General features: G+C 37.9%; 1 protein-coding gene across 20 annotated transcripts in view; it reads right to left on the bottom strand.

Annotated features, from left to right (window-relative positions):
* Positions 1-23,124, bottom strand: part of CTNNA3 (catenin alpha 3) — a 488,378-nt gene extending 465,254 nt beyond the window's left edge. For 2 of the 20 annotated variants that reach the window (XR_010833024.1, XR_010833025.1), the window contains exons 1-3: positions 15,119-15,546; positions 8,763-8,869; positions 2,169-2,361 (exon numbers count right to left, since the gene is read on the bottom strand). Coding sequence is in view for 15 of the 20 variants with exons in the window: in XM_067001114.1 (XP_066857215.1) it covers positions 2,169-2,361; positions 8,763-8,869; positions 15,119-15,143 (325 nt within the window). In the remaining 5 variants the exon portion in view is untranslated. Of the gene's footprint in view, positions 1-2,168; positions 2,362-8,762; positions 8,870-15,118; positions 15,608-19,614; positions 19,756-22,984 lie in introns of those variants that run through there. The other 18 variants (XM_067001103.1, XM_067001107.1, XM_048069451.2 and 15 more) reach the window with 16 other exon arrangements.
* Between the last annotated feature and the right edge of the window lie 765 nt (positions 23,125-23,889).

Genomic DNA, 23,889 nt, shown 5'->3' with positions numbered 1-23,889 from the left:
CTAGGTCTGATAGTTTGGTTCACATCCAAGTGAAATTACCTAGGTTGTTTCAAAATTATAGTATGTAGTAAAAATAAGCTGCAGCCAACATGCAAAAAATCATAACTGATTTTAAAGCATATGAGTATCTGCCAGTCATCATGGAAAAATATATCCAGAGAAAAATAATGGCACGAATGGCAGGTGACTGCATGCACAGTTTATCAGAATTTGTGACCCAGACCCCTTCAAAGAGCTTGAAGTAACAGGAGATATTTAACAGCAGCAGAATGCTACTTCAGCGACAGGCAAAGTTACATGTGATGTTACATGCCGCAAATTTAAAATAACGCACAGCTACAAAGCACTAAAAATACCTGCAAAAATCAACAAACTGCTATTTATTGTATGATTGTTCACCATCTTAAAATTAACTTGAACAGTTCAGCAAATCCTTGGAGGAAGATGGGGCTGCAAGCAATGCAATTTGTCATTGCATAATGATAGGTAATAACATTGATTTAACTTTCTTTTAAAATGTATGAGGTGTACATAATCTACTTTGTGTATTATTTATTTTTGTAGTCATCTCTGGTCTTGGCTGAGAATCAATAAATAAATTGAAAATGTGAAATATTTTTACATTATCTATGTATAAAAATCAATATGAAACTATATATTTTATTCTTGTCTTGTGTTATCGACCTGAAATCGATGGGCTAACATTTTAAGACTATTCCAAAATAAATGATTTTTCAAAAAGCTCAGCTGATCAGTGTGACAGGTAACAATGATAACAGCTGGTTATAATGCTTTTAATCTTACCTTAGGGTATCTCAGACACCATACATATACATCAGACTCCGAAATGCAACCATCTCTGAATCCAGAAGAAGCCAATAGCTAGCAGTGACCAGCCTGAACCACAGCAGAGACTCAGAAATTTTTCCAACTCCACATGGAGGAGGAAGACAACATACCAAAAAAAAACCACCATCACCAAAAAAATCCTGAAGTTGCAGCTTTAGTAAGGGCAGGGTGATACAGAGACCTGATTTAAATGGCCAACACAGTCCTTCAGGCACAACTTGTCACATAACATAAGAATACGTGCTACACTGCTTAGTGAAAAGGTGACTCAAGTCCACTTTGTTGGGTGATAAAACCAATCCTGATTACTAGCACACTCAATACTATAGCCTGACAGTTTTCTGCTGCAGACCATAATTCTTTGCTTGTTTATTGCTGCTCATTTGAGAAGACTCATCAGCCACTCTTAATTTGATCCCAGGCAACACTTGGTCACCACTCACTTCTAAAACTCATGGACTGCTGGTTAAAGGACATCATTGCCAAATGACCAGGCACTAAAAGCATTACTTTTCTGTCCCCTTTTTCCTTCAAAACCTTCTCCTGAATCAATTTTCAAGAACAATTTCCGAAGGAAGCTGTTTTAAATGTCTGTCATCCAACTTACAACTATTCAAACCTGAGTTTATTAATCACCCAGCTAGGTCCGATTATCCATGAGGAAAGCAAAAATCAACAAAGAAACAAAGAGCCTGAAAGAATGTGACTAATGATGTGGGAGCCTGGTTGGAAACACTGAGATAGGTCATCAGAAAATGGAACATGGCAAGAACTGGCCAAAGATAAGGTGCGCAATCACAGGGAGATAAAACAGAGTAGCTTAAGGAGTCAATCATCCTCCTACTTCCTACTAACGTCTCAAAATATAACTCCAAACAATCCTATTGCATCTTCCTTAATGAAATCCTTACTACTGCATCCAAGAGAGAATGTCTTTATTTAAAAAAAAAGCTTCCTTCTGAAAAGGCCATCATCTCTGATTCAGGAAAACCATTCTTTTCAAGAAAAGCACTGAAGTATGCATCAATTTAAACTTGTGCTTAACAGCCAATAAAATTGACAAGGGGGATCCTACCTTCATTAGAAAAAAATTAAAACAGGCAATACTGTCATTGATATCAGTGCTTTTTCATGATAAGGTCCAATTTGTATGTTTTACCTTGTTACCGGTGGTATATGAGAGCATACAATCAGACTATTTACAGTTCAGACACTGCACATGAAGACATTCCTCATGGATATCCCAGCTTCATTTTGATACCAAATTTGCTTTGGTAAGCTAATTCCTTATGGCACAAGTTATTTATCATAACACTTACTCTCTTTTCGGACATCAGCCAGTGCTACATGAAGTTCCTCTTTAAAGACAATCGCTTCCTTGGCAATTTTTTCCCCTTTGTCCAACAGATTCCAAGTGGCTTCTTCCACAGAAGCTAACAAGACACGAGCCCTTTTGGAACGTCCCTTTTTCTTACTGGAAGGATTCTGGGGACAGTTCACTAGTGTTGTAACCTACGTTTAAAAGAAACAAAAAGACAATAGTAGTTTAAGTTCTATAATAAGTAAATTTATATTGTTTTCAATTTTTAAAAATATCATAATTGAGAATAAACAATAGGATTTCCCCTGCTTCAGACAGGGGCAGGCAAGCCCAGCACGCATACTGAGAATGTGCAAAATTATCAAGTTTGACAGAATACTTAATATGCTTCATCTTTACATCCTTTCTCTAAGATCAAAGCAAATACAATGGAAATATCATTGTCATATTAGTCCTGCTGTAAACTCTTGACACGACTTGTTATAAAAGTTTCCTCATGGTATAAAAATTACTACTGCTATTTAAGGAGGCTTCAGCCAAGCAGGCATCAATTTTGCATCTTCCCACACTTCCCTCTTCAGTCTCAAAATGCTTTCTATCCTTACAGACAAAGGCTGCAGTGGCCAAAACTCAACACTTTAGAATTCTGAGGAGCATTCAGCATTAGAATTATACAAAATTTTAACCAGAACACAGATTACTTGTCTAAACTAGAGTGTTTTTTAACAGTGCTCTTTAACATCCATAAAGAAGTTATTTTTATATAGCATCCCACTCTACATTCCTCGCCATCTCAGTACAACCTCCACACACCAATAGAATGTTTCTAACAGACTATTCTCTGAGGCGTTGCTTGAGCTGCCAGCAATATGGGAATGCTCCTAGAAGATTTTTAATGAAAAGCGTTATACAGATATCTCAAGACATGCTTTATTTTAAGTTCACTAAGCATCCTTCTATTCTGTGCCAGATCATGGACAGTGTCATATGAAGTACAGAGCTAGCCCTAGAATTCAATGAACACATTTTATATGTACAAATGGCTTAATTTTATTAAATGGCATTCCAGTCATCCTAAATCAGTCCACTTCTTTGTGCGGTAAGGGAACTGATAACAACATCGTACAAGGAAAGCAAAAGTCGCGTCAGAATTTCAGTCCAGCCTGTGGTTTGAGCTTGTCTATGGAATGGTGCTCCCTCCACATCTCTATGAGGGGAAGATCCAATGCCTTTGCTCACCTTTAGATCTCCCGTGAATCCATGCACACTCGTTCTTTTCATCAATCAGCACTTTCAGAAGTAAATGACAAACCTTTCTCTGGGAAGAATTTCTATTAATTCATCTTTGAAAGAAAAAAGCCTTGACCCTTATTTCATTCATGTAAAATCTGGGGATAGAGAACTAGAACCAGCCACTTAACATCAGTTGCTATGGCATATCAAAAGGAAGAAAGCAACATAAATTATATTTATACTGGGTCATATTATTAAAAAGGATTTGGGTGTTCTTCTACTCAGCCACAAAAGAAAGTAAACGCAAGTATTTATTGCACATAAACCAGCCAGCTGGTAGAGAATATATTGGGAATAACAACTTAAATATCTTTAAAAAAAACACTACGACATTATTTCTGGAGCATTTAGCGTGGCTTCAATGATCATAGTCTAAAGAGCCAGTTTATAAACTGATACTTCTAACAAGAAGTTAAAATTTGACAGGTAGCTCTTGGCTCGTGGCAGTTAATACAAAAAAAACTCAGTTCACTAGCACAAAACCCCAGTGAGGAATGCAAAAACTTTATGCTGATCTTACACATAGAACTGAACTTCTGAGCCACCGTCCACACAGGTTTCACACCAGTAGCAGAATATGCCGTCAAAATTACAGCATTGTAAGGAAAAAAGGAAAAGAAAAAACAAGTGAACCATACCCCATTCGTCCCGCTCATGTCCAACTGTATTTCACAGTTCTTGTCATGCAGACACACACCCTTATTACCATACACAACATGGGTGTTTCCCAGCATTCAGTGGAAATCAATACCATTGGTTATTTTGTGTTTTGGGGAAATCTGCTATAGGTACAACACTTTTTTCAGGTGTGGTTTTTAAGCCCCATATGCCACCACAGCTGCAAATCTGAGTCACTGTTACCAGTTACTGCCATTATTTATTAGGATGTCACTATCGGGTTGCTTTCTCATTTTTGTCATGATTATCAGCGAATTTCTAAGGAACTGCGCAGCAGTTCTTCCAATGCTATATTCAGTTTCTGACCAGCCTTTAAAATACAATCTTTTAATATTGCGGTATTAAAGGAAAACACTATCTTAACACCTTGAATACCAAAAGGTTTGATTCACCTTTGTTATTATTATAGAAGTATTTTAAAGCATCAATCATGGAACATTCTACCAATGTTGAAAAAGTATTTAGTTCAGTAACAGCAATCCCTGGACATTTAAAAAACAATATATGAAATCAGCAATCTAATAACAATGGCAGAAGCACCTGCTCACTGTTTCAAATGCTAACCATCCTTTGAGGCTCAAGTTTGAAAATAAATAACAGTGCTGCCCATACAAATAAATATTGGTTAATCCCTTTAGCTGCGCCTAAAGTAAACTCACCATACATGGAACTAAAATGAGCATATCACTTGTGTGAGCAGCCAAACTTTTATCAGTATGGATGACATGAGAATAAATGTCTTTCTACTTGCCTATTTTTCATCAGTAATACAAGAGATCCTAAATTACATGTGTTTGTATGTAGTCTGCAAAACATACCTCTCTAACAGCCATAAACTTTCCTTAGCTTGTATATATGCATGGAATATAAATATATGGAAAAGCTCTTACAAATATTTGCTTAATTATACACGTACACACAACATATATTAAGTGTGTACATATACAAATACAGAGAGAACACTTCTGATAAACTCTCCAAGTAAGCGGCTCATTGGTAGTTTACAAGACTTGCAACAACTGCAGAGCAGAGGTAGTTATGAAGCATTTTCTCCATGAATTAGTGAAGTCCTATTAATCTCATCCAGTCATTTTTTTCATAATTTTTGCTTGTATGTAAATTCAAAAGAAAATAAGCCCAATGCTACTTTGCCATGTGCCATGGTTTTGTCTAGGACAGACTTAATTTTCTTTGTAGAGGCTCACACAATGCTGTGTTTTAGATTTTTGATGAAAGTGTTGGTGGTAACACATTGATGTTTTCAGTTGTTGCAGAGCAGCATTTGCAAAGACCAAGGACTTTTCTGCTTCTTGTGCTGCCCTGCCACCAAGGAGGCTGGGGGTGCACAAGGAACCAGGAGGGGACACAGCCAGGACAGGCGACCCAAACTGACCAAAGGGATGTCCTATACCATATGGCGTCATCCTCAGCCATAAAAGCTGGGGTAAAGAAGGAGGAAGGGGAAAACATTCTGAGTGATGGTGTTTGTCCTCCCAAGAAACCCTCATAAGGCCTGCTTTGCTGGAGTGGCTGAACATCTGCCTGCTGATGGAAGTAGTGAATCAGCTCCTTGTTTTTGTTTACTTGCACACACAGCTTTTGTTCTGCCTACCATCGATCTCAACCCCTGAGTTCTCACATCTTTACCTTTCTGATTCTCTCTCCCATCCCACCTGGGGAACATGAATGAACAACTCACTCTATGTGGTACTTAGCTGCCTGCTGGGGTTAAACCACAACACTGTGGAAGCAATTGATACCTGAACATAACTATTATCACTTTGCTAATTCTACTACTCAAGGATTAAACAGATTTCACTCTGAGGATGAGATAGAGGACATTTTCCATTACATTATTTTACTAGTAAGTCTAGCACAAGCATGACAGTTATTAGATATTAGGTATGATAATGAAAATACTTTATGATCTACCTATTGCTTCACACCACTTGCTCCACTGAAGGATACATCTCTGATAGAAGCCCAGAATTCAAGAAAGACTGTTTGTCTAACCTTGTTCCAAATGTACATCAAAGCAGCCATCAGCCAAATTTTGACAGTGTTCATTTTTTTATGTGCCTGTGCATTTACCAGAAAACCTCCTCAGAGAACTGTATTTAAAAGCCTTCCTTTCAAACCTGCTGTCCCCAAAACACCTGAAAAAAAATAAAAGCCATGGACAAAGAGAACCCTTTGTGATCACGGCTGTCAGCTGCAGACTGCAAGGAAGAGATGGAATCTAGCCAAGTCATTTCTAAAGTGACTTCCACACAGGCTTATTTATTATTTCCTCCTATATTGATGCCATTAACCAAATGATTGTCCTAAAACTTAGTGTAATTGGAGCATCATACACTTCCACAGTCTTTTTCCTAACAGAGCTTCGCAAGACTCCTAAATAAATCAAAATACGAATCTCTAAAGTTATCTGTGTTCAAAGCAGCAGCTGCTAAGTGAATCAGGCCAGAGTACCTGAGTACTCTTGTGCTATCTGTAACAGGTCTGATTCTTTCTCATCATAGGTAAGTTTTCATTTATTACCTGTCTAGCAACTTAATCATCCTTCAGTGAATGTTAGTTCTTGATCTCTGCTTTTGCATTTTCAACTTAGGTTTACTCCCTCTTCAAAATTGCAAGTTCCCCTTCCACAGTTGTTACAAAACAAAGCAATAATGTTATAGGGAAAAAGTCAAAATTGTGTTCTCTGAGCCAATGGGGTTTCCATTTTTAACATTGAAGCTTTTTATAGACACTTCAGAGTATTTATTTTTTAATATATTAGATGGTTTATTGTGTTGTTCTGAGACTGTATTTGTTTTATCGTGTTTCTTTGATCCAACAAAACTCAGGCCAAAATATAAATTTCTTAATTTCTTGTAAAAATGCCTAGCGTTGCAGCTGCCTGAGCAAAGGCTGACCTAGCAGCACATTAAGAGATGGTTTCAGAATGCAGTCTATCAAGACTTGTAAGCCTACCACTCAAACTAAATTTTAAAGTTCATCCACATACAATGGTCCATCTTGACAACTTCCCACAAACCACTGAGCTGTTACTGAGGTTTTAAACACTGCCAATCACACCCATACAAAAATAAATAAAAGGAAGACACAAGAGTAAGAGGCAGCTCAATTAATAAAAGCTTAAACTTAAGTAATGATAAAAAGAAAAGGTTACTTTCTAAAAAAGAGAATTTTCCAGAAAGAACAATTGAGTAAGGAAGGAAAAGAACATCAAGTCAAAAATGAAAGAAGAAATTTCTGAGACAATCACAAAAAAAAAATGGACGAGAGAGATAGGCAAAGGCAAATGATTCAAATGAGGAAAATACAGCTTTGGTGAAGAGAAACTTATTTCAATGAATTGTTTGTTTTTTAAAAGAAATTCTTCTTAGGACATCCATTATAAAACACAATCAGCACCTCTTTACTTTTCCTAGTTTTTAGACCATGTAGAGAGAACTTCTAGAATAAATGAACTTTCTGTTGAACTGCAAATCAACATAAGAATTATCATCACACGAAATGTACTCTATATTTTCTTGTACTTATCTTTCACCTCCATATTTTTCTTTCCTTCAATCGTATCATTATACGCTGCCTCTTTGATTGTATAATCCAACAGCACCTCTATCTGATCACAGCCCTTTGGCAAGCTCAGGGAACCAGCATGCAGAGGACTGGCTCCCAGAACAATGTATGACAGATACCAGAGCAGTGTATGACAAGAAGTGCACTCCTGGAATAAAAATTTACCATAAAACAAGGTTGCTGTGTGCAATCAAAAAATGCCAATTAATGAGGTGTACAAAAATACTTTTCCTTTAATACTTGTTCAACAACAGTATTAACCTTAATTAAAACGGTGATTTAATCTTTTTTAAATAGGGAAGTTGCAGTTAGAAAAAAACTGAAATAACAGAAAACTTGGTAAATACTTAAATACACTTAAATACTTAAATAAACTACACATTCCCAATTCTTACATGTCTATAAACAGAAGAACAGCCAGAATACATGCTCGAGTCTGGCTTTGCTCTATTTACACAGTCATTATCCCAGTAAGTTTTTCCTGTTGTTGCTTATTAGCATATACTGTTTAATAAAAAGTTACTGTCTTTAGCAGGCATTACTCGATGAGCTTGGAAATATATTAATCAACCAATCACAGAAACTATTTCATAGCCATTATACCTGGACATCTTCACAACCTGAAAAACTACGAAGTACTCTTTGCATATTACCAAATGAATAAGAGATCTGAATGTGAAGTCACACTTTTTCGTGCCTACCCAAACTGCAGCCAGAACAATGACTCCCATGTAAATATTCCCTGAGGCACCAGGAAGAAGACTACTAAATAAGCAGTGTACAGCTGTGACAAGTAGTTTGATCTGCAACATCTTGGCAAAGCTGAAGGACAGTGACAGCCTGGTATCTTTGTGATACATGTAACTGACTAATTGAAGCATGTGCTTCAACATGTTTGCCCCAAGTAAAATGAAAAGAATATTCAAAATAGAAGAGGTCCTTTCTGTTCCTTACCCTGTAACATATTGCTGCAGAGGCCTGAACACACTTAGCAACCCACTTATCTAACTTATTTTCTGCAGTATTAAAATACCTGAATTATCAATGGTTCCAGTAATTTTTCCACTGTAAACGTCTGGATGTGCAGATCCTGAGGATCAATTTTCAGTTTAACGCTTGGCACTTTTGTTGACATTTCACCTAGGTACAAAGCAAAGAAATGCAATAAGTAATTATTAGCCATAACAGCTCATTGCCCTCTGTCAGCACCCAGAGACTGCTTGCTGGAGTAGATTTGGCTCCACAACTGGCTTAGGATTTCAAGAGATACAATTAAGGTTGTTATTACTTGCTTCCTAATTGTGAAAAAAATACACAAAAACTTGCACAAACTGAAATAATAGATTTAAAACATGTACAATTGTCTTCTTAGATTTCTAAATTGACTGTCTTAAAAATTATGAGAATAATGCATTATAAGTCCTTTCAATATAAATTCTCTAGTAATAAATGAAATTGAGCTATAAAGAAAACAATACATTGCATTATCAAATCTATTGCAAAAATTGCATTACTGAATTTATCACAGGAGAAAAACACTACTGCTATGTCTACAACACCTATATCTTATTCCACATGTTCAATCACAATGGTCATAATAAACAGCTTGAGAACACAAATACAGAGCAGCTCCTAAAAGGCTTGGTAATGAATGACCGGAGTAAGTGAAACATTCAGTTATAAAATAACCTGTTATAGCAAATATTTTTAAAGTGTTAAGGCAGATTAAGTCAAGAAAACCTATAACTGAAGTCAGTAAGATGGAATTAAAGCTAAGTAAGGGCTTTAAAGTGAATCAATCATTCATTAGGAGCTTGATCCAAAGCCCACTGATGTTAATTTCAGGGTTTTCACTCAGTTCACCAGGTCCTAGTTGAGGCCTTTAGCTGCAGTGAATTGTGCTTGTGCCAGCAAAGAATTATAACCATGCTTTAGTAGGAATGCAACTAATTATTGCTCCGAAATAAAAGACTTAATTTTCCAGCAACTTAGGTTCCCATAAAACATAGCTCTGCAAAGCCTTTTTATCCAATAAAGACACAATAAACACACAAGTAATGGATATCTGTCCTTTTTAAGCAGGACTTATTAGAACCATTGATGCTGTATAATAAAGTAATAAGGTAGCTCGACTGTGCAAGCTAAAAAGATATATTGTCACCTTCTGGTGAACCTAGCATTGATTTAACACAACACTGTAGATTTAAGGTTTCTATACCAAATCGTATAGGAATTGTGCCAAATTATTTCATAATAGGTATACACATTTCACTTGCAGAGATAAAAAGATAGTACGAACGATATATTAAAGCATTAATGGTAGAGATAAATTAGGTTTTTGCCATTCCCAGTAATGGTTATACACAAGTACTAAGTTTAGTGCTTTACTGTAAACTACACAAGATGCAGCTCTAGGTTCCCCACAATTCAGTTGCACACAATCAGTTGAGAGTATGCAAAGAACTGATTTTTCAGTTTTAATTCTATTTCCAAGTCAAAAGATATAAAACAAAAACCTGACGTGAAGTTGACTAGAACTACTCTTTTCCTTCCGTAGAAATTTGTAGAAAAAGAGAACTTTAGAAGTGTCAACACTAATCATTTGGACACTTGTAACAAAAAACAAGGAAACCAAAATTGCTGGCATCTGTGGTTCTCTTTCTGTCCAAAGAATCGGTAAGTAGACTACTCCCCCAGTTTTAAGAGACTCCAATGCAACTTACCCTTCTGTTTGAAGGGAACTGACCCTGCACACACACCATCATTTACCACTTCAGAAACGCAGACGTCTCCTAGTCAAAGGGGCTGCAGCTCTTCTGCTAGCTCAGACTAATGTGTGTATCTCATGGGATAAAGTTGTATGTACACGAAGAATACAAATCCCACCTCTTATTCCCACAACCTCATTGCAACCATTAGAAATGGATTTGAGCTGGATGACTCAGTATCTTCTGCTGATTCTTTTCCACTCGGTGTAAAGTACTTATTTATCCACTTAGCTAGGACAGGAACAGGTTAAAAACACAGTGTAGCTGTAGACACTGGTGGCTAAGGAATGCTCCCAGAAAGCAAAATACTTTGTTTCCAGACATTGTTCAAGTAGTGTTTTCAGTATTTCAGACCAATGAGAACCAGGAAAGGCAGAAGACATCAGAAGTTAAACTCAAAATACATACAGGCACATTCAATATAATAAACATCTTACTGGATCAGCATAACAGTCCGTCCAGCTCAGTATGCTTGTCATGGCCAGGCTATACAGTGAGGACATGCAAGCCTGTCTATTTCCTATGGTTCAGTCTTCCCATACACGTCCAGCGTCCAGAACTGTTTGAGGGATATCAGAAGGCATATCCCTAACCTAGGATCCATTTAAGGACACATTTTTTATTAATTTGACAGATCTTTTCGAACTTTTACATGGAAAACTGAAAAGAAGAAAGTAAAATCTCACATGTAGTTGTCAAAATGGTAATATTTAAAAGCTCAATAAATCTAGAGGAAAAAGCATTGACATTAAAAGTTTATGGAGATGGACTCTTTATCAGGAAGTGGGTAAAAGAGGGCTAGATTTAGATTAGTTATTCAAAGGAATAACTAATTATTAGTTATTCAAAGGAAATTCTTTACTGTGAGGGTGGTGATGCACTGACCCAGGTTGGCCAGAGAAACTGTGAATGCCCTATCCCTGGAAGTGTTTAAGGCCATGTTGGGTGAGGCTTGGAACAACCTGGTCTGGTGGGATGGGTTCCTGCCTACGGCAGCGGAGTTAGAACTAATCCCTTCCAACCGAAACCACTCCATGATGGGTGAAAAAGGGAGAGCTGGAAGAGAGCAACTCCATATCCAAGGAGCAGTCCACTACACAGAAACAACAGAAACCAACCATTTCCCATCTGACTGGTAACCATCTGGCAATTGAAAACACTGGGGACAGAGGCATTATTAATGCTTCGTTTGGTGGCTTACCAGTCCTAGCTCTCTATTGTACCTATTAGTCAACAAACAATTGTTTTGCACTCTATAGTTTATGTACCATTTTCAGAGTCACCTTATACAGTAGAAGATGCCCACACAAAAGCGACCAGGAAAGACACAGTCAAAATTTTAAAGTTGTGGGTTTTGTTTTTTTTCTGGGGCAAATCAATTTTATTATTCAAATACGATGGCACCATGCATCTGACTGGTAAAAATACATGGTATATGCATAACCTGAGGCCAATACTGGAACTGGTTTAGAAAAACACTTACATGGTTTCAATTATCTGTATTCAGGAAAATATTTCCTAAATGCTTACATTCTAATATTTAGAAGTAACCACTTTCTCCTCAACCCTCCATAGGTTGTTCTAGAGCATAAGACCAGATTATATGAATTAACACTGCTCCTGAAAAACTGTCAGTGAGAGCCAGTCCCCATTAAAAAGTGGGCATAACTACTTACTTACATGGAAGCATCCAGATTCTGGCTCCATTAGAAACATTTCAATAACAAAACGGTAACAGGTGAACCAGCAATTAATTGCACCTGGAAACCCTGTATGGCAAGCACAAAATTGCTGAAGCCAAAGGCATTACACTCAGGTAATGCATCTGAGCAGCACCCAGTTTTAATCCATATTAATTATTTCAAGTCCATTGAATCATTTTAATGAAGCTGCAGCCATCTGCAAGTTCTGCTACACACTAAAGCGGGGCCTGTGATTCATTCCTAGACTTTCATCCTGTCACAGAACTAGATTTGGTCTCTCAATGAACTGAAATTAACACTGACATTAGGGCACAATTTGACTCATGACTAAAATATTCTGTTCATTTCATCCTTATCACAGCCACAGCCTTGACTATTTGTAAGGAGACCTAAATTCAGGCAAGAAATAGTGGGCAACTACCTCGGCTGGCATCCTGACAAAGTAATCTTAACAGTATCTGTTTATACTTCTCTTCTGCTAGGACTGCATTTGTTGTTTCAAAGCTCAGCTCTTGTTTCTTTGAGTTCTAATTGCAATACATTTTTGAAAACTGACAATGACTTTCTAAGACTACAAAGCTGTGCTGAGAATAAAAATGTAGGTTATGTGTGCATGTTATCCTCATTTCTGTAGCTCGTGACTCCACCTTTCAATTTAACAGCTCTTTCAGCTTCACAAATCTGCAGTTAACTATACCACATGTACCCAAACATTAAAATACTTCAGATCACCTTTATCACTCAGGAGCAATCAGTCGTAGAAAAGGATATCTTGAATGTGAAATGTTAAAAATATATGTTTTAAAAAACAAAGTCATCGTTTAGGATTTTTATAATACCTGCTACACTCCCTGGCTTCTTTATATTGCATTCCTCTTCGATTGCTGTATTTGCATTCCTATTTAATAGCTGTTTAACTTGTCTCTTCCATAATATGCCAGTAGTGCATACACTTTTGGTTGATATTGCAGTACTGGCACACAGAGCATACGTCATTTCTGTACCTACCTGTCAGCATGCTGGTACAGCCCATATAACAAAGAAGCACCCACACTGCTGGAAAGTTTTTTCTGCTGCATTCACCACTGAATAAAAAGGCCATTTAATTCAATAAAAGACTCTCCTCCAAATTCTACAGGATTGCATCAAACAAACCATATCCTTAAAAAGAAGTCTTTTCTTGCTATATGCAATTCATGAATTTAGTGGTCCTCTAAACCACTACAATGAATCTCCCTTCTACTCACATCAAAAAAAAGTTTGTTTTAAATATGATACTGCTGGTTCACAACCCTCATCTTTGACATGATTTTCGCAAGCCTCCCAGAATACGGGTACATTTTGAAATCCATCACAACAGTTGCAAATGGATTATATCGATTCTGTGAATTCTTTCTGGGCAAGATATGCATCAGTTGCAAGGGGACAAGTAAGAACTGGATATAGACAGCATTTCATGCTTCTACTGAGATTTGAAGAAACCACAAGATGATTGCCAGGTTATTTTTTCTGCACATACAGTCATGCTTTAAGTTTGTAGAGACTTCAAGTCACTGGTAGAAGGGTATTAACAGCTGCTCTACTCAAAATTCAGAAGTTAGACCTCTGCTGCTTGCAGCAAGAGCTGCCCCCTTTTCTCTCAGGTCATCTTCCTACACTACAGATCACCTCTGACAGTCAGACCTTTTTAAAATTTGGCAGATTAAGTACAGTTTAATTATAGTCACTTCCTCCTACTAAAGATCATTCTGCTCCAGCATCCTTCCACTGAACAGTCTCAAATTTGCAAAGTGTTACAAATCCAATTGCATTTTTGAGGATCACAAAAATCTCCACATGCTTTGACTTTACCTTCTGTGTTTTTAGATTGTTAAAACATAGCATGTTGCGTAACATAGACATTTTTATTCTTTGCTCCAGTCCTCACTCAGCTGGCTTTTCAACTCAACAATGGCTTTTTTAAGTTGCTTTCTGGAAATTTTCATTATATTCTAAGGCATAATCTATTTAAAAGGCTCAGTTCCTGATTCTAGTTGTTCCTCCCCCTACAATTCTAATGCTTCCTTTACGCAGCCAAAATAGGAAAATAAATTTGCAAACAAATGCAGTAGAGTGCAAACTTTTTATTGATACTCTGACCATGTATCTTTAACTTATCGATCTCTCTGTTAGTGTTATTTATCATATTAGTAAATCAGTATTTTTTTTCAAATATAGTATACTATGAGACAGAAAGAAAAATATGCAGGCAGTAAAGATCATTCTGTGGCTTTTTTCTGACATTTCCACTTAGAAAGTAAACATCTGACCTTCCACAACTTCTTCATAAAGCAAAGAAATTTAGGTCATAACACACAGATGATTAAATTTTTTTTTGAAATATACAGCTACTCCCATATTATATGCCCTCTAACTACAGCACAGATCTTGACTGTAAGATATTTTGGTAAAAGCCTGCTATAACCTCACACTTGGTTACATTAACCTTTACAGTAGGCAATTTCAGCACTGTAGACCAACAGCTCTTACAACACTTAGGATGTTAAGCATGTGTCACAAGATACAGTTCTGTCTCTGAACAGCCAGAAAAGCAACCACCTGCACACTTCTACAAGTGCTGCAAACTTAAAACAAGAATTTTGTCTTGTCAGCAGAGGCATCCAAACTGGAAATGCCAAGTGTTCTGGTGTAAGAAAAAAAGACACTCCAAAGACAAGTGAAAGTTTATATCAACCTGCAACATAATGTGAACATAGACATAGTCTGAAAATTGCAGGTAGTAAGTAAACTGTATACAGGCATAGATGAACTAGTCAGTGTCAGAAGGCAGAGCCAAAGATATTCTGCAAGTTAGGAAAAGTTAACTTTAGAACCCATTTCCTGCTAAGTCATTAGAAAACTAATAGCACATCACTCACCTATCCTAGAATACAAACGGTCCATATTCAGAACTAAAGCAACTGCCTATTAAATATCCTTGTGTTAGGAGCTTCAGTGCAACTGTCTGGCTCACTATTTGGCTTCTGAGGCATCTGCAAGGGACTGCCTGACAAGCTCTCCAGTGTATTTCAGGATGACTGACACGACACAGCGGCTGCTGAAGGGGTGGCAGGGGGATGGGCATCCTTAAAGCTATATTCGAGTGCAGAAATATGTAAAAAAAGGTTAAAAACCCTTTTAATAAAAACAAATTTGAACAATTAAATGACATGAAACATGCCATTACTCATACTTCTGGTGCTTATTTCTTGCGATTTTCAGCATGGCTATTGTTTCCCCATACATTTTGGTTGTATGCCAACTTCTGTCTCAAGGCAATGACTCAGACTTTTGAACTGGACAGCAAAAGGATTCATAAGGCTCTTACCCAGTCACTTGGCACCAAATTTGTTTTCTTTTCTCCCCATTGTATGTTATTCAACACCGGCATACAATATATTATCCTATCAATTTCATAAAATGCACAGGCCTATAGGGTAGATAAGTATTTGTGAACAAGATACACGTGCATAGCACACCCGAGGATTTCTAAGACACGATGCATTGCTGAGAGTATTTAAAAGAATGTTTCATCTTTAATTCATATTTATTATGTAATAGCTCCATCAATTGGTGAAAACACCTTTTTTTTTAATTTGTAATCAGTTTTTGCTACAGAGTAAAGTATAGGAAGAACAAATCACATTTTACAGCAGCAACAAAAACAGTGGCTGTATTTTTATTTAATCCTCTAGCTGATGCATGAAAAAAAAAAAAAGATATTCAGAAACACAGGAATTTTCTGTTAAAATGTACTAGTTGTGTTTCAAAATAATAGCATGGACTTTCCTGTTTTAATGCCTGCTATATTTCAAGGGCCAGACCATGCACTGGAAAGGAACAATACTTCCAACACTGGGGGAGAATATCATTCATTTAACACTGGGGAAAATCCTTAATGCACCTGGCAAATCAGATTTCCATATAAAGCTGTCAGGTTACACCCTAACTACTTCAGATTGTAATTTCTTATCATTAGCAACAGGAAAAACATCTGCTAAAGCAAAGGCAGCACAAAGAAAAGAATAGCCAGAGAACTAAGGACGGTGGCAAGAACTGACTAACTGAAGGCTACTAACAGTCTTTGCATTTAGAGGTACATTTACAATGAAGTAGCCAAAAGACATTTTTAATGCTGAGGGCTTAAAAAAAAAAAAAGTATTTATTGTGAAATGTTTTCACCCCTCTGTGTTTCATTCTTTTTAATCCTTTGGCCAACTTCAACCACATCTGAAAAACAGAATTCCAATGGACACAAGATTTCTACCAAATTTTTCAACATTGTTCTCAGCATAAATAACTAGAGATTATCATACATCATCCCTTAAAATGAATCTACCAAGAAAAACAATGCAGTATTGGCCTAGTTCTTACTGGATACAGAAGAATCCACATGGTGAGGAACAGCTTGTGACTGAACTAATGGTATGAAAAGCTTCAGTTAGGGTTTATAGAAAAAAATGTTTGAGATGGGGAACACATTATACCTCAGTCAGTGAATGTGTCTCTTGCAAAATGTCTGACATCTAGTGAGATACTAAGTTATGATTTTTCCCAGGATTGTAACATGCTGGATGTGCTCTCTTTTCCTTGAGAAACAGTCATGCCTACTTTTCATATAGTGCATTCCATCAAAGCACTTTTGCATGTAGAGGTCATCTTTCAATACTTAAGTCAAGCAAAGAGAATCCCCAAGAAAAGTTATTTGCTTATGACCATACAGAATGCCAGTGGCAGAATCAGGGATGCAACTCCCTAGTCACTAGAGCACCTTACTCCCACTTTAACTGTGGCCAATAAAACAGGCTCAAGAGTAAAAATACATTTCTGACCACAATTTGTAATATAAATCTAAAGAATATAATTTCTTCTTCCATATTCAGGTCAAAGTTACTCAGATACTATTATTTCTTATTCTTAGTAACATCAGCTAACACATTCTTCTCCCTTAAATATACTATCAAAATTACTGCCTTGGTTGAATGCACTTTCTCACAGCCAGTTGCAACACACTGACGAGCTCTAGGAGACATTCCAGCAGAGGTGTGAATCCTATGGTCTGACCAGCTGCAGAGCAGTTGGCTTTGCACTAGCATGCCAGACTCAACCATGTGTCATGCCAGACACTTCAACCAACAACTATCCAGAAATGTGTGCTATGGTCCCAAAGTCTACAGCCTCAGCAAGGAAAACCTCCTCCACTGAGGTATCACTATAGAAACTTGCAGGTCTGACAGTGTTGCTATTTTATTAGCAGTAAACTAAATAATTCCCCTGATATCACTGAAATTCTAGAGGATATACACCACTGAGAACAGAATCTAAACACTCCTTCTTGGTTTATAGATACTTTAACAATGCTATATTCTTAACACTTCCTTCCAAGGTACATTTTTCCAGGAACTGAATTTTTGTGTCTCGGAACTACAGTTGTAATGTTTAAGATACCAAAACAGTATTTACTTCAGAAAAAAAGAAAGCAGCATGACATCAAATGGCACCATTTCATTCAAAAAGAGAAGGTTTTCATGAATATTTTACAAAAGAATACAGAGTGGGTCTGAGAAAAATAATACATATATATGTATTTTACATATGAACGAACCTCTGGGCTATTTTCATAGCATGCACTTTGACCCTTGAACAAGCACCCCTTTCTCTTTAAATGGCTTACAGTTCCTCCATGGATGGCTATCCTGTGCTGGTAATGATAGGTTAAGAAGGTTTGGCTTCAAGCCCTCCCCTTTGTTATCACTTTTAAAGTGTTCCTATCTCTATTCAGAACCAGAGACTGTTCAAATAAAGTTCAAGTTGACCTTCCACTAAAAATAGGATATTGTTCAGCTCATGGGAGAAAAAAAAACACATCACTAAACAACAATTTCCACAATGCACTACTGTAAGATTTAATGTTTTTCCTGTTAAGTATAGCTCCTCCATTTATCCTTTTTGTTATTTGTTGGGGGTTATCTACTACAACATTTATAATGTTTTGTGTAACAAATGTTTATTTCTTACTCCATTGCAATGAGTTAAAAATGTTTTTCCCCTTCTTTGTAGGATTGCTAATTGTCAAAAGAGAATGTTTCATACCCACACGTTACCCATGATGCTTCACCATCATGTACCATTTTATGCAACTATTTTCAAATTAATATAATCCATAGAGATTTACATTCTTCATCTTCTTCAGCAACCCAAACAGCTTAATGGTTCTCCCCTGCTGTCTCCTGACATGCAGGAATCAACCTCAAAATTAATAGTAGCACATAAAATCACTGTTTTTTAAGCATGCATTCATTTTGAGAAACGCATGAAAAAAAGAGAAACCACACCATTTTGGATGCCCACAAGCAGCTCATCAGCCAGCACCTACAAAGGCGTTAACTAAAAAAATGGGGAAAAAAAACATTATTTAAACAAAATGGTATGTGTGTACAGACCTGTGATTTCAACACGCGCGTATTCATTCTTCCAATGGGACTCCTGGCACAGCAAGGCACCTTATTTCCTCTATTGACTCCAACAACAATTTTCAAATCAAAGTCTGGCTCAGAAGAGAAACCCTACTTACCTGACGCACTGTTTCTGGTGAAACAGCTTCAAAAATATTGACTAACGATAATTCTGCCCCTTTTGACTCCTACGCTCATTCTAACACAATAAGCATTTGATGGAGAATAACCCCATAAAAATTGTTTTAAAGTAAATTAATTTCCTAATACCAACTGATTAGGAATAGGAGAGAAGAGCAACAGTTCATTACGTACTTCTTCTAAATGCTTATCACCAGGCTTAATTCTTTGCTGTTTTAAGTCTTTATGGCTTCACTAGGTCTGCACATACCTCACATCTTTAATAAGAGGAATCCAAATACATTTTACATAACTGAAAATAGTCTTGGTATACATACTACCCCTCGCTTAGAAACAAGTATCTTTTATATCTTAATAACAAAGAATTGTATAAAATTGCCTTGTATTTTCAACACTAGGTGATAAATGTACATTTACATAAACCTTCCTAACATTATAAGCAAAATTCCAAGTACAAGGAAGTAAATCTTCGATAAAATAATAGCATTCACAAAACATTTTATCTTTCCTTTAACAATATTCTGATATTGTTTTCCCATTTGGAAAATACACCTACCCATTGGACACCATTGGCTACTGGCTTGAAGTGGCAGGATCATCATTTTGAATATTCAGAACATGAAAAAAAAAAAATCATGTTCAGAAGTTTTTTTCTAGGAAGCATGTTAAGAAAACTCATCCTTTTAACTCAGGCCTCAAAGTGATTATTTAATGACTAGTTTAACTCAAAGCCTCATGTTCTTTCACTAAATGGAAAATTCATTTCTCTTTAATCTTACCTTTCAAATCAAGACTCTAACACAAGATCCCAGAAACAGCTCAGTGAAGAACTCCTCTTGATGGTGCTTCACTTCAGAGGCACAGACAGTGAGACAGCAAATGACTGCCTGCCCTTCCTCGCCTCCAAAAAAAGCAGGAGGGGAAGAGTCAGAATGGGGAGGAGAGTATCCATTTGGGACCTCCTCCCAAGCTGTATGTTCCTGACATTACTGACAACTTGTTACTGAAAACAGTGCTCAAAAAAAGCCCAGGCTCATTATTAGTCTTGGAACACGGTCTGTCACTGAGCTTTTAGACATTCAATCAGATGCCATTCAAGCCAATGGTAAAGTCCCCTCAGAAATCAGTGAGTTTGAGGTTGAACATGGGAGGGCAAAATGGAAGAATGAAAGCAAAGGCCATTACTATAAAACTCAGGTCAAATACAGTTGCAATGTACGTAACAGGAACTTCCACACAAAACACGATTTACATGAATTTTCATTTACCTTTGTATCACAAAACACTCAGAATGTATTTCCAGATGAATAAACCCACATTTATAGTATTTTCCACCAAGGTAGCCATTTTAAACAGGCACAGTGAAGTTTTGCTAAATAAGAATTATAGCAGATTTGAGAAACTCAAACTGCATTATACAGAAATACACATGTCCCAAAAAAAGAAGGAAGTTAAAAAAGGGCAGAAGCTGTCCAACACTTCTCTTAATTCTGCAAGAAACCATCTATTCTACTGCTTAAGATTGTAATGGTTTTGTTCAGGTTTTCAAACAGTACAGGTTGTGTCAGGCTGAATTTTCTTTTTGGAAAATTTCAACCAAAACAGTATGGTTATTTTTAGTTGTTTTGGAGGTGAAAAGGGCACAGACATCCTGAAGGCTGAGGTAATCTGATACCAGGTGAAGAACACTGGAGGGACACAACTGCATGAAAAAAAGGAACAATGAGTACATACTGTGATTATTCACAGGTGAGGAAAACGCAAGACTGGGACAGACATTAAGAGACAGTACTGAGACAGTTGGAGGGATGAAACAATATCTATCTATTGGGCCCTGTCATGCAACAGCCAACTGACTTCAGTAGCACCTTCTGCACTTAAAGCTGCACAGAACATTTAAAAGTCAGGTAAAAGGTGATATTGTATACAGAACACCTCATGGAAGATTTCTTCCCCCTAGCAACAGCTTCAAACAATATTCATAGAAACAAAGGAAACTTTTCTAGAAGAAAAAGTCTTTTTCCAGATTCTTTATTATGGGGAAATGTACGTAGTACTGTTATATTAAACTTACTATTTCATTCGTAATTCTTTTCCTTCAGAATTTTAAGAATCAACCTGGGAAGATAATTCTTTCTTTGCTCAGCTCCAACTCATGACTTTCAAAAGCATGATGGACAACAGACAGAGAAGAGAGCAGCTACACTAATTAAGATTCAACTTCCTGAGCACTGTGCCAAAACTGTGATGCAAACCAAGCTTAAATATTACTAATTGCTGTTAATCAACACAGATTTTCTCAGCATTTCCAAATTCTTATTTACTTCATAAACATTATTGAAAGATAAGTTTTTTGAAACAAAAAAGCAAGTCACTTAATTGCAAGATTCAAAATAGGCAAGTGAAATTTATCTAGATATTCACTATACTTTGGATCTTTGTAACTGCATCAGTGCTCCCAAGTCAGTAACTATGTTGGTGAACAGAGATCCTCCGTATTTTAATAAATACATGAGTAAGAGTTGGGGGAAATACCAGTTTTATTTCGTGTTCTTTGTCCTGCCATTTGCATTACATCATGTGGAACAGAATTCAGTTGACTTTGTTAGTGTTTAAAATGGCACAAGATGCTTAAGATATTTATCTCACAAGCACCCAGTATGCCACGGGTCTCCCATAGACCTCAAACATGAATGCCAGGGCTGAATATGAAGATGCTGTAAGAAAACAAAAGCATCTAGCATGGCTGTACACACCCATTAATGGGTAATGGTGAAGATGGTGAATGGCCTAGAGGGGAAGACGTATGAGGAGCGGCTGAGGTCACTTGGCCTGTTCAGCCTGGAAAAGAGGAGGCTGAGGGGAGACCTCATCGCGGTCTACAGCTTCCTCACGAGGAGGAGTGGAGGGGAAGACACTGATCTATTCTCTTTAGTCACCAGTGATTGGACCCGCAAGAATGGCGTCAAGCTGAGGCAGGGGAGGCTTAGGCTAGACATCAGGAAGAGGTTCTTCACCGAGAGGGTTCTCGCACACTGTAACAGGCTCCCCAGGGAAGTAGTCACTACACCAAGCCTGCTGGAGTTTAAGAAGCGATTGGACTGTGCACGTAGTCACATGGTCTGAATTTTTGGGTAGACCTGTGTGGTGCCAGGAGTTGGACTCGATGATCTTTATGGGTCCCTTCCAACTCAGGATATTCTATGATTCTATGATTAATCATTCACAAGTTGCCTTTACCTTAACAAATCCTCCCAGAAAGTTACTGCTATAAGGATTTTTCACTAGATCTTGCATTTCATTAGTTAAGAACAAAACTCTTCAGTAGCAGGCACATGTTATTACAAGTAAGCATCACAAATTTTGAAGCATATATCTAAAAATATTTTAACAGCATGAATTACTGTAAACCGCTATATATGATACTATACTTTTTCACCTTGGCTGTCTTCCAGATTTCCAAAACAGCCTTCTTGTAAAAGAGACTTGTCTGAGCCTCTTTAATGTACAGTATCTATTAATGATTCTTAATTTATTTCATAACTTTTACACCCTACTGAATTTAATGCTCTGAATTGTACACCTAGATTATCTTTCAGTAATTTCTCTGGTTTTAATCTTTTGTTCTGCAAAGTTTTACTTGTCAATGCAATCTGATGGCATCCAAACAGAAAAAAAGATCATCGCCACTTCAGTATCAGTCATTTCACTGTGAAAACTCCACTAAATGTATCATGAAATAAAATTTGGAGTTTGTTTAATGTCCTTTTTCTGTATTTAATTTACTGTAAACATGGTTTATGTTTAGATATGTGGCTCCCTCAGAGCTACATTTCCTCTTCAATAAGGGATAAAATTCACATATATCACCTTTCCACCTGAGAGCCTTCCCAGATTATATATTAAAGGCTCTGTCTGAACCAAAACCCATTAAAGACACCCTCACCTATGCCCTAATGTGCCCAGCTCCCTGTTCCCCCCTCACTCCCAGCCCTCATCCTCCTCCACAGAGGGATGCAGGTGCTCATGCCCCATTACCTGAGGTAGGCAGAACCATCCCGCCCCCACCCCCAGTCCGAGGGCAGGCCTGCAGTACGGGGAGAAAGGGAGGAAACTCCCTGCCACCCTCCTCCTCCTCACTCAGCTCACCGGAGCAGAACGACGACAAAGCTCGCTGCAACCACAGAGACAAGGACGGGAACAGCGCAAGGACGAAGTGCTGCCGTCCTGTGAGGGAACAGCTCTGCACACGGCCCCACCCCAACACCTCCCCGCACCTGCCCCCACAGCCAACAGCTCTGCACACGGCCCCACCCCAACACCTCCCCGCACCTGCCCCCACAGCCAACAGCTCTGCACACGGCCCCACCCCAACACCTCCCCGCACCTGCCCCCACAGCCAACAGCTCTGCACACGGCCCCACCCCAACACCTCCCCGCACCTGCCCCCACAGCCAACAGCTCTGCACACGGCCCCACCCCAACACCTCCCCGCACCTGCCCCCACAGCCAACAGCTCTGCACACGGCCCCCCGCCCGACGGCTGTGCAGGCGCCCGGCACGTGGTGCTCTGAGGAACCTCCTCCCTGCTGTCGCGGTTTGCCCGCGGACAGGTACTTCTCTGAGGGAATGTCCCTCATGTAACTCGCCCACCACTGGCCAAACTGCTGTTTCATTAAAAAAGGCTTCTAATTTAAAACCCTGAGATAAATAGCTTTTGTGTTGCAGCATGTTTGCAAAGGGTGCCCACCAAGAAAGCTATTACCTGAGGGAGCTTGTGGGAAGACCTGGGGCTGCAGCAATGCTTCCAGTCCCAGGGAGTGCAAAATTAAACTTCCATGAACAGATGCCACTATTGGCAACTCTGTCAGATTCACTTCCAAATGGTAGCTGTTGAGAATTGAACGTGCAAATGTGCGTGAAGCCTATTTGTGTTGTTTGTTGTTTGTTTGTTTTTTACAGTCAAATGTTACGTCACTGTTTGTGTAACACTCCTGACATAGAGGATTTTGTCAGGCAGTAGGTTTTCCTCTATGTTTTACAAATTGTCATAA

The sequence above is a fragment of the Anser cygnoides genome, chromosome 7 (assembly GCF_040182565.1).
Source record: "Anser cygnoides isolate HZ-2024a breed goose chromosome 7, Taihu_goose_T2T_genome, whole genome shotgun sequence".
NCBI lineage: Eukaryota > Metazoa > Chordata > Aves > Anseriformes > Anatidae > Anser > Anser cygnoides.
This window is presented reverse-complemented; position numbering and strand designations above follow the sequence as displayed.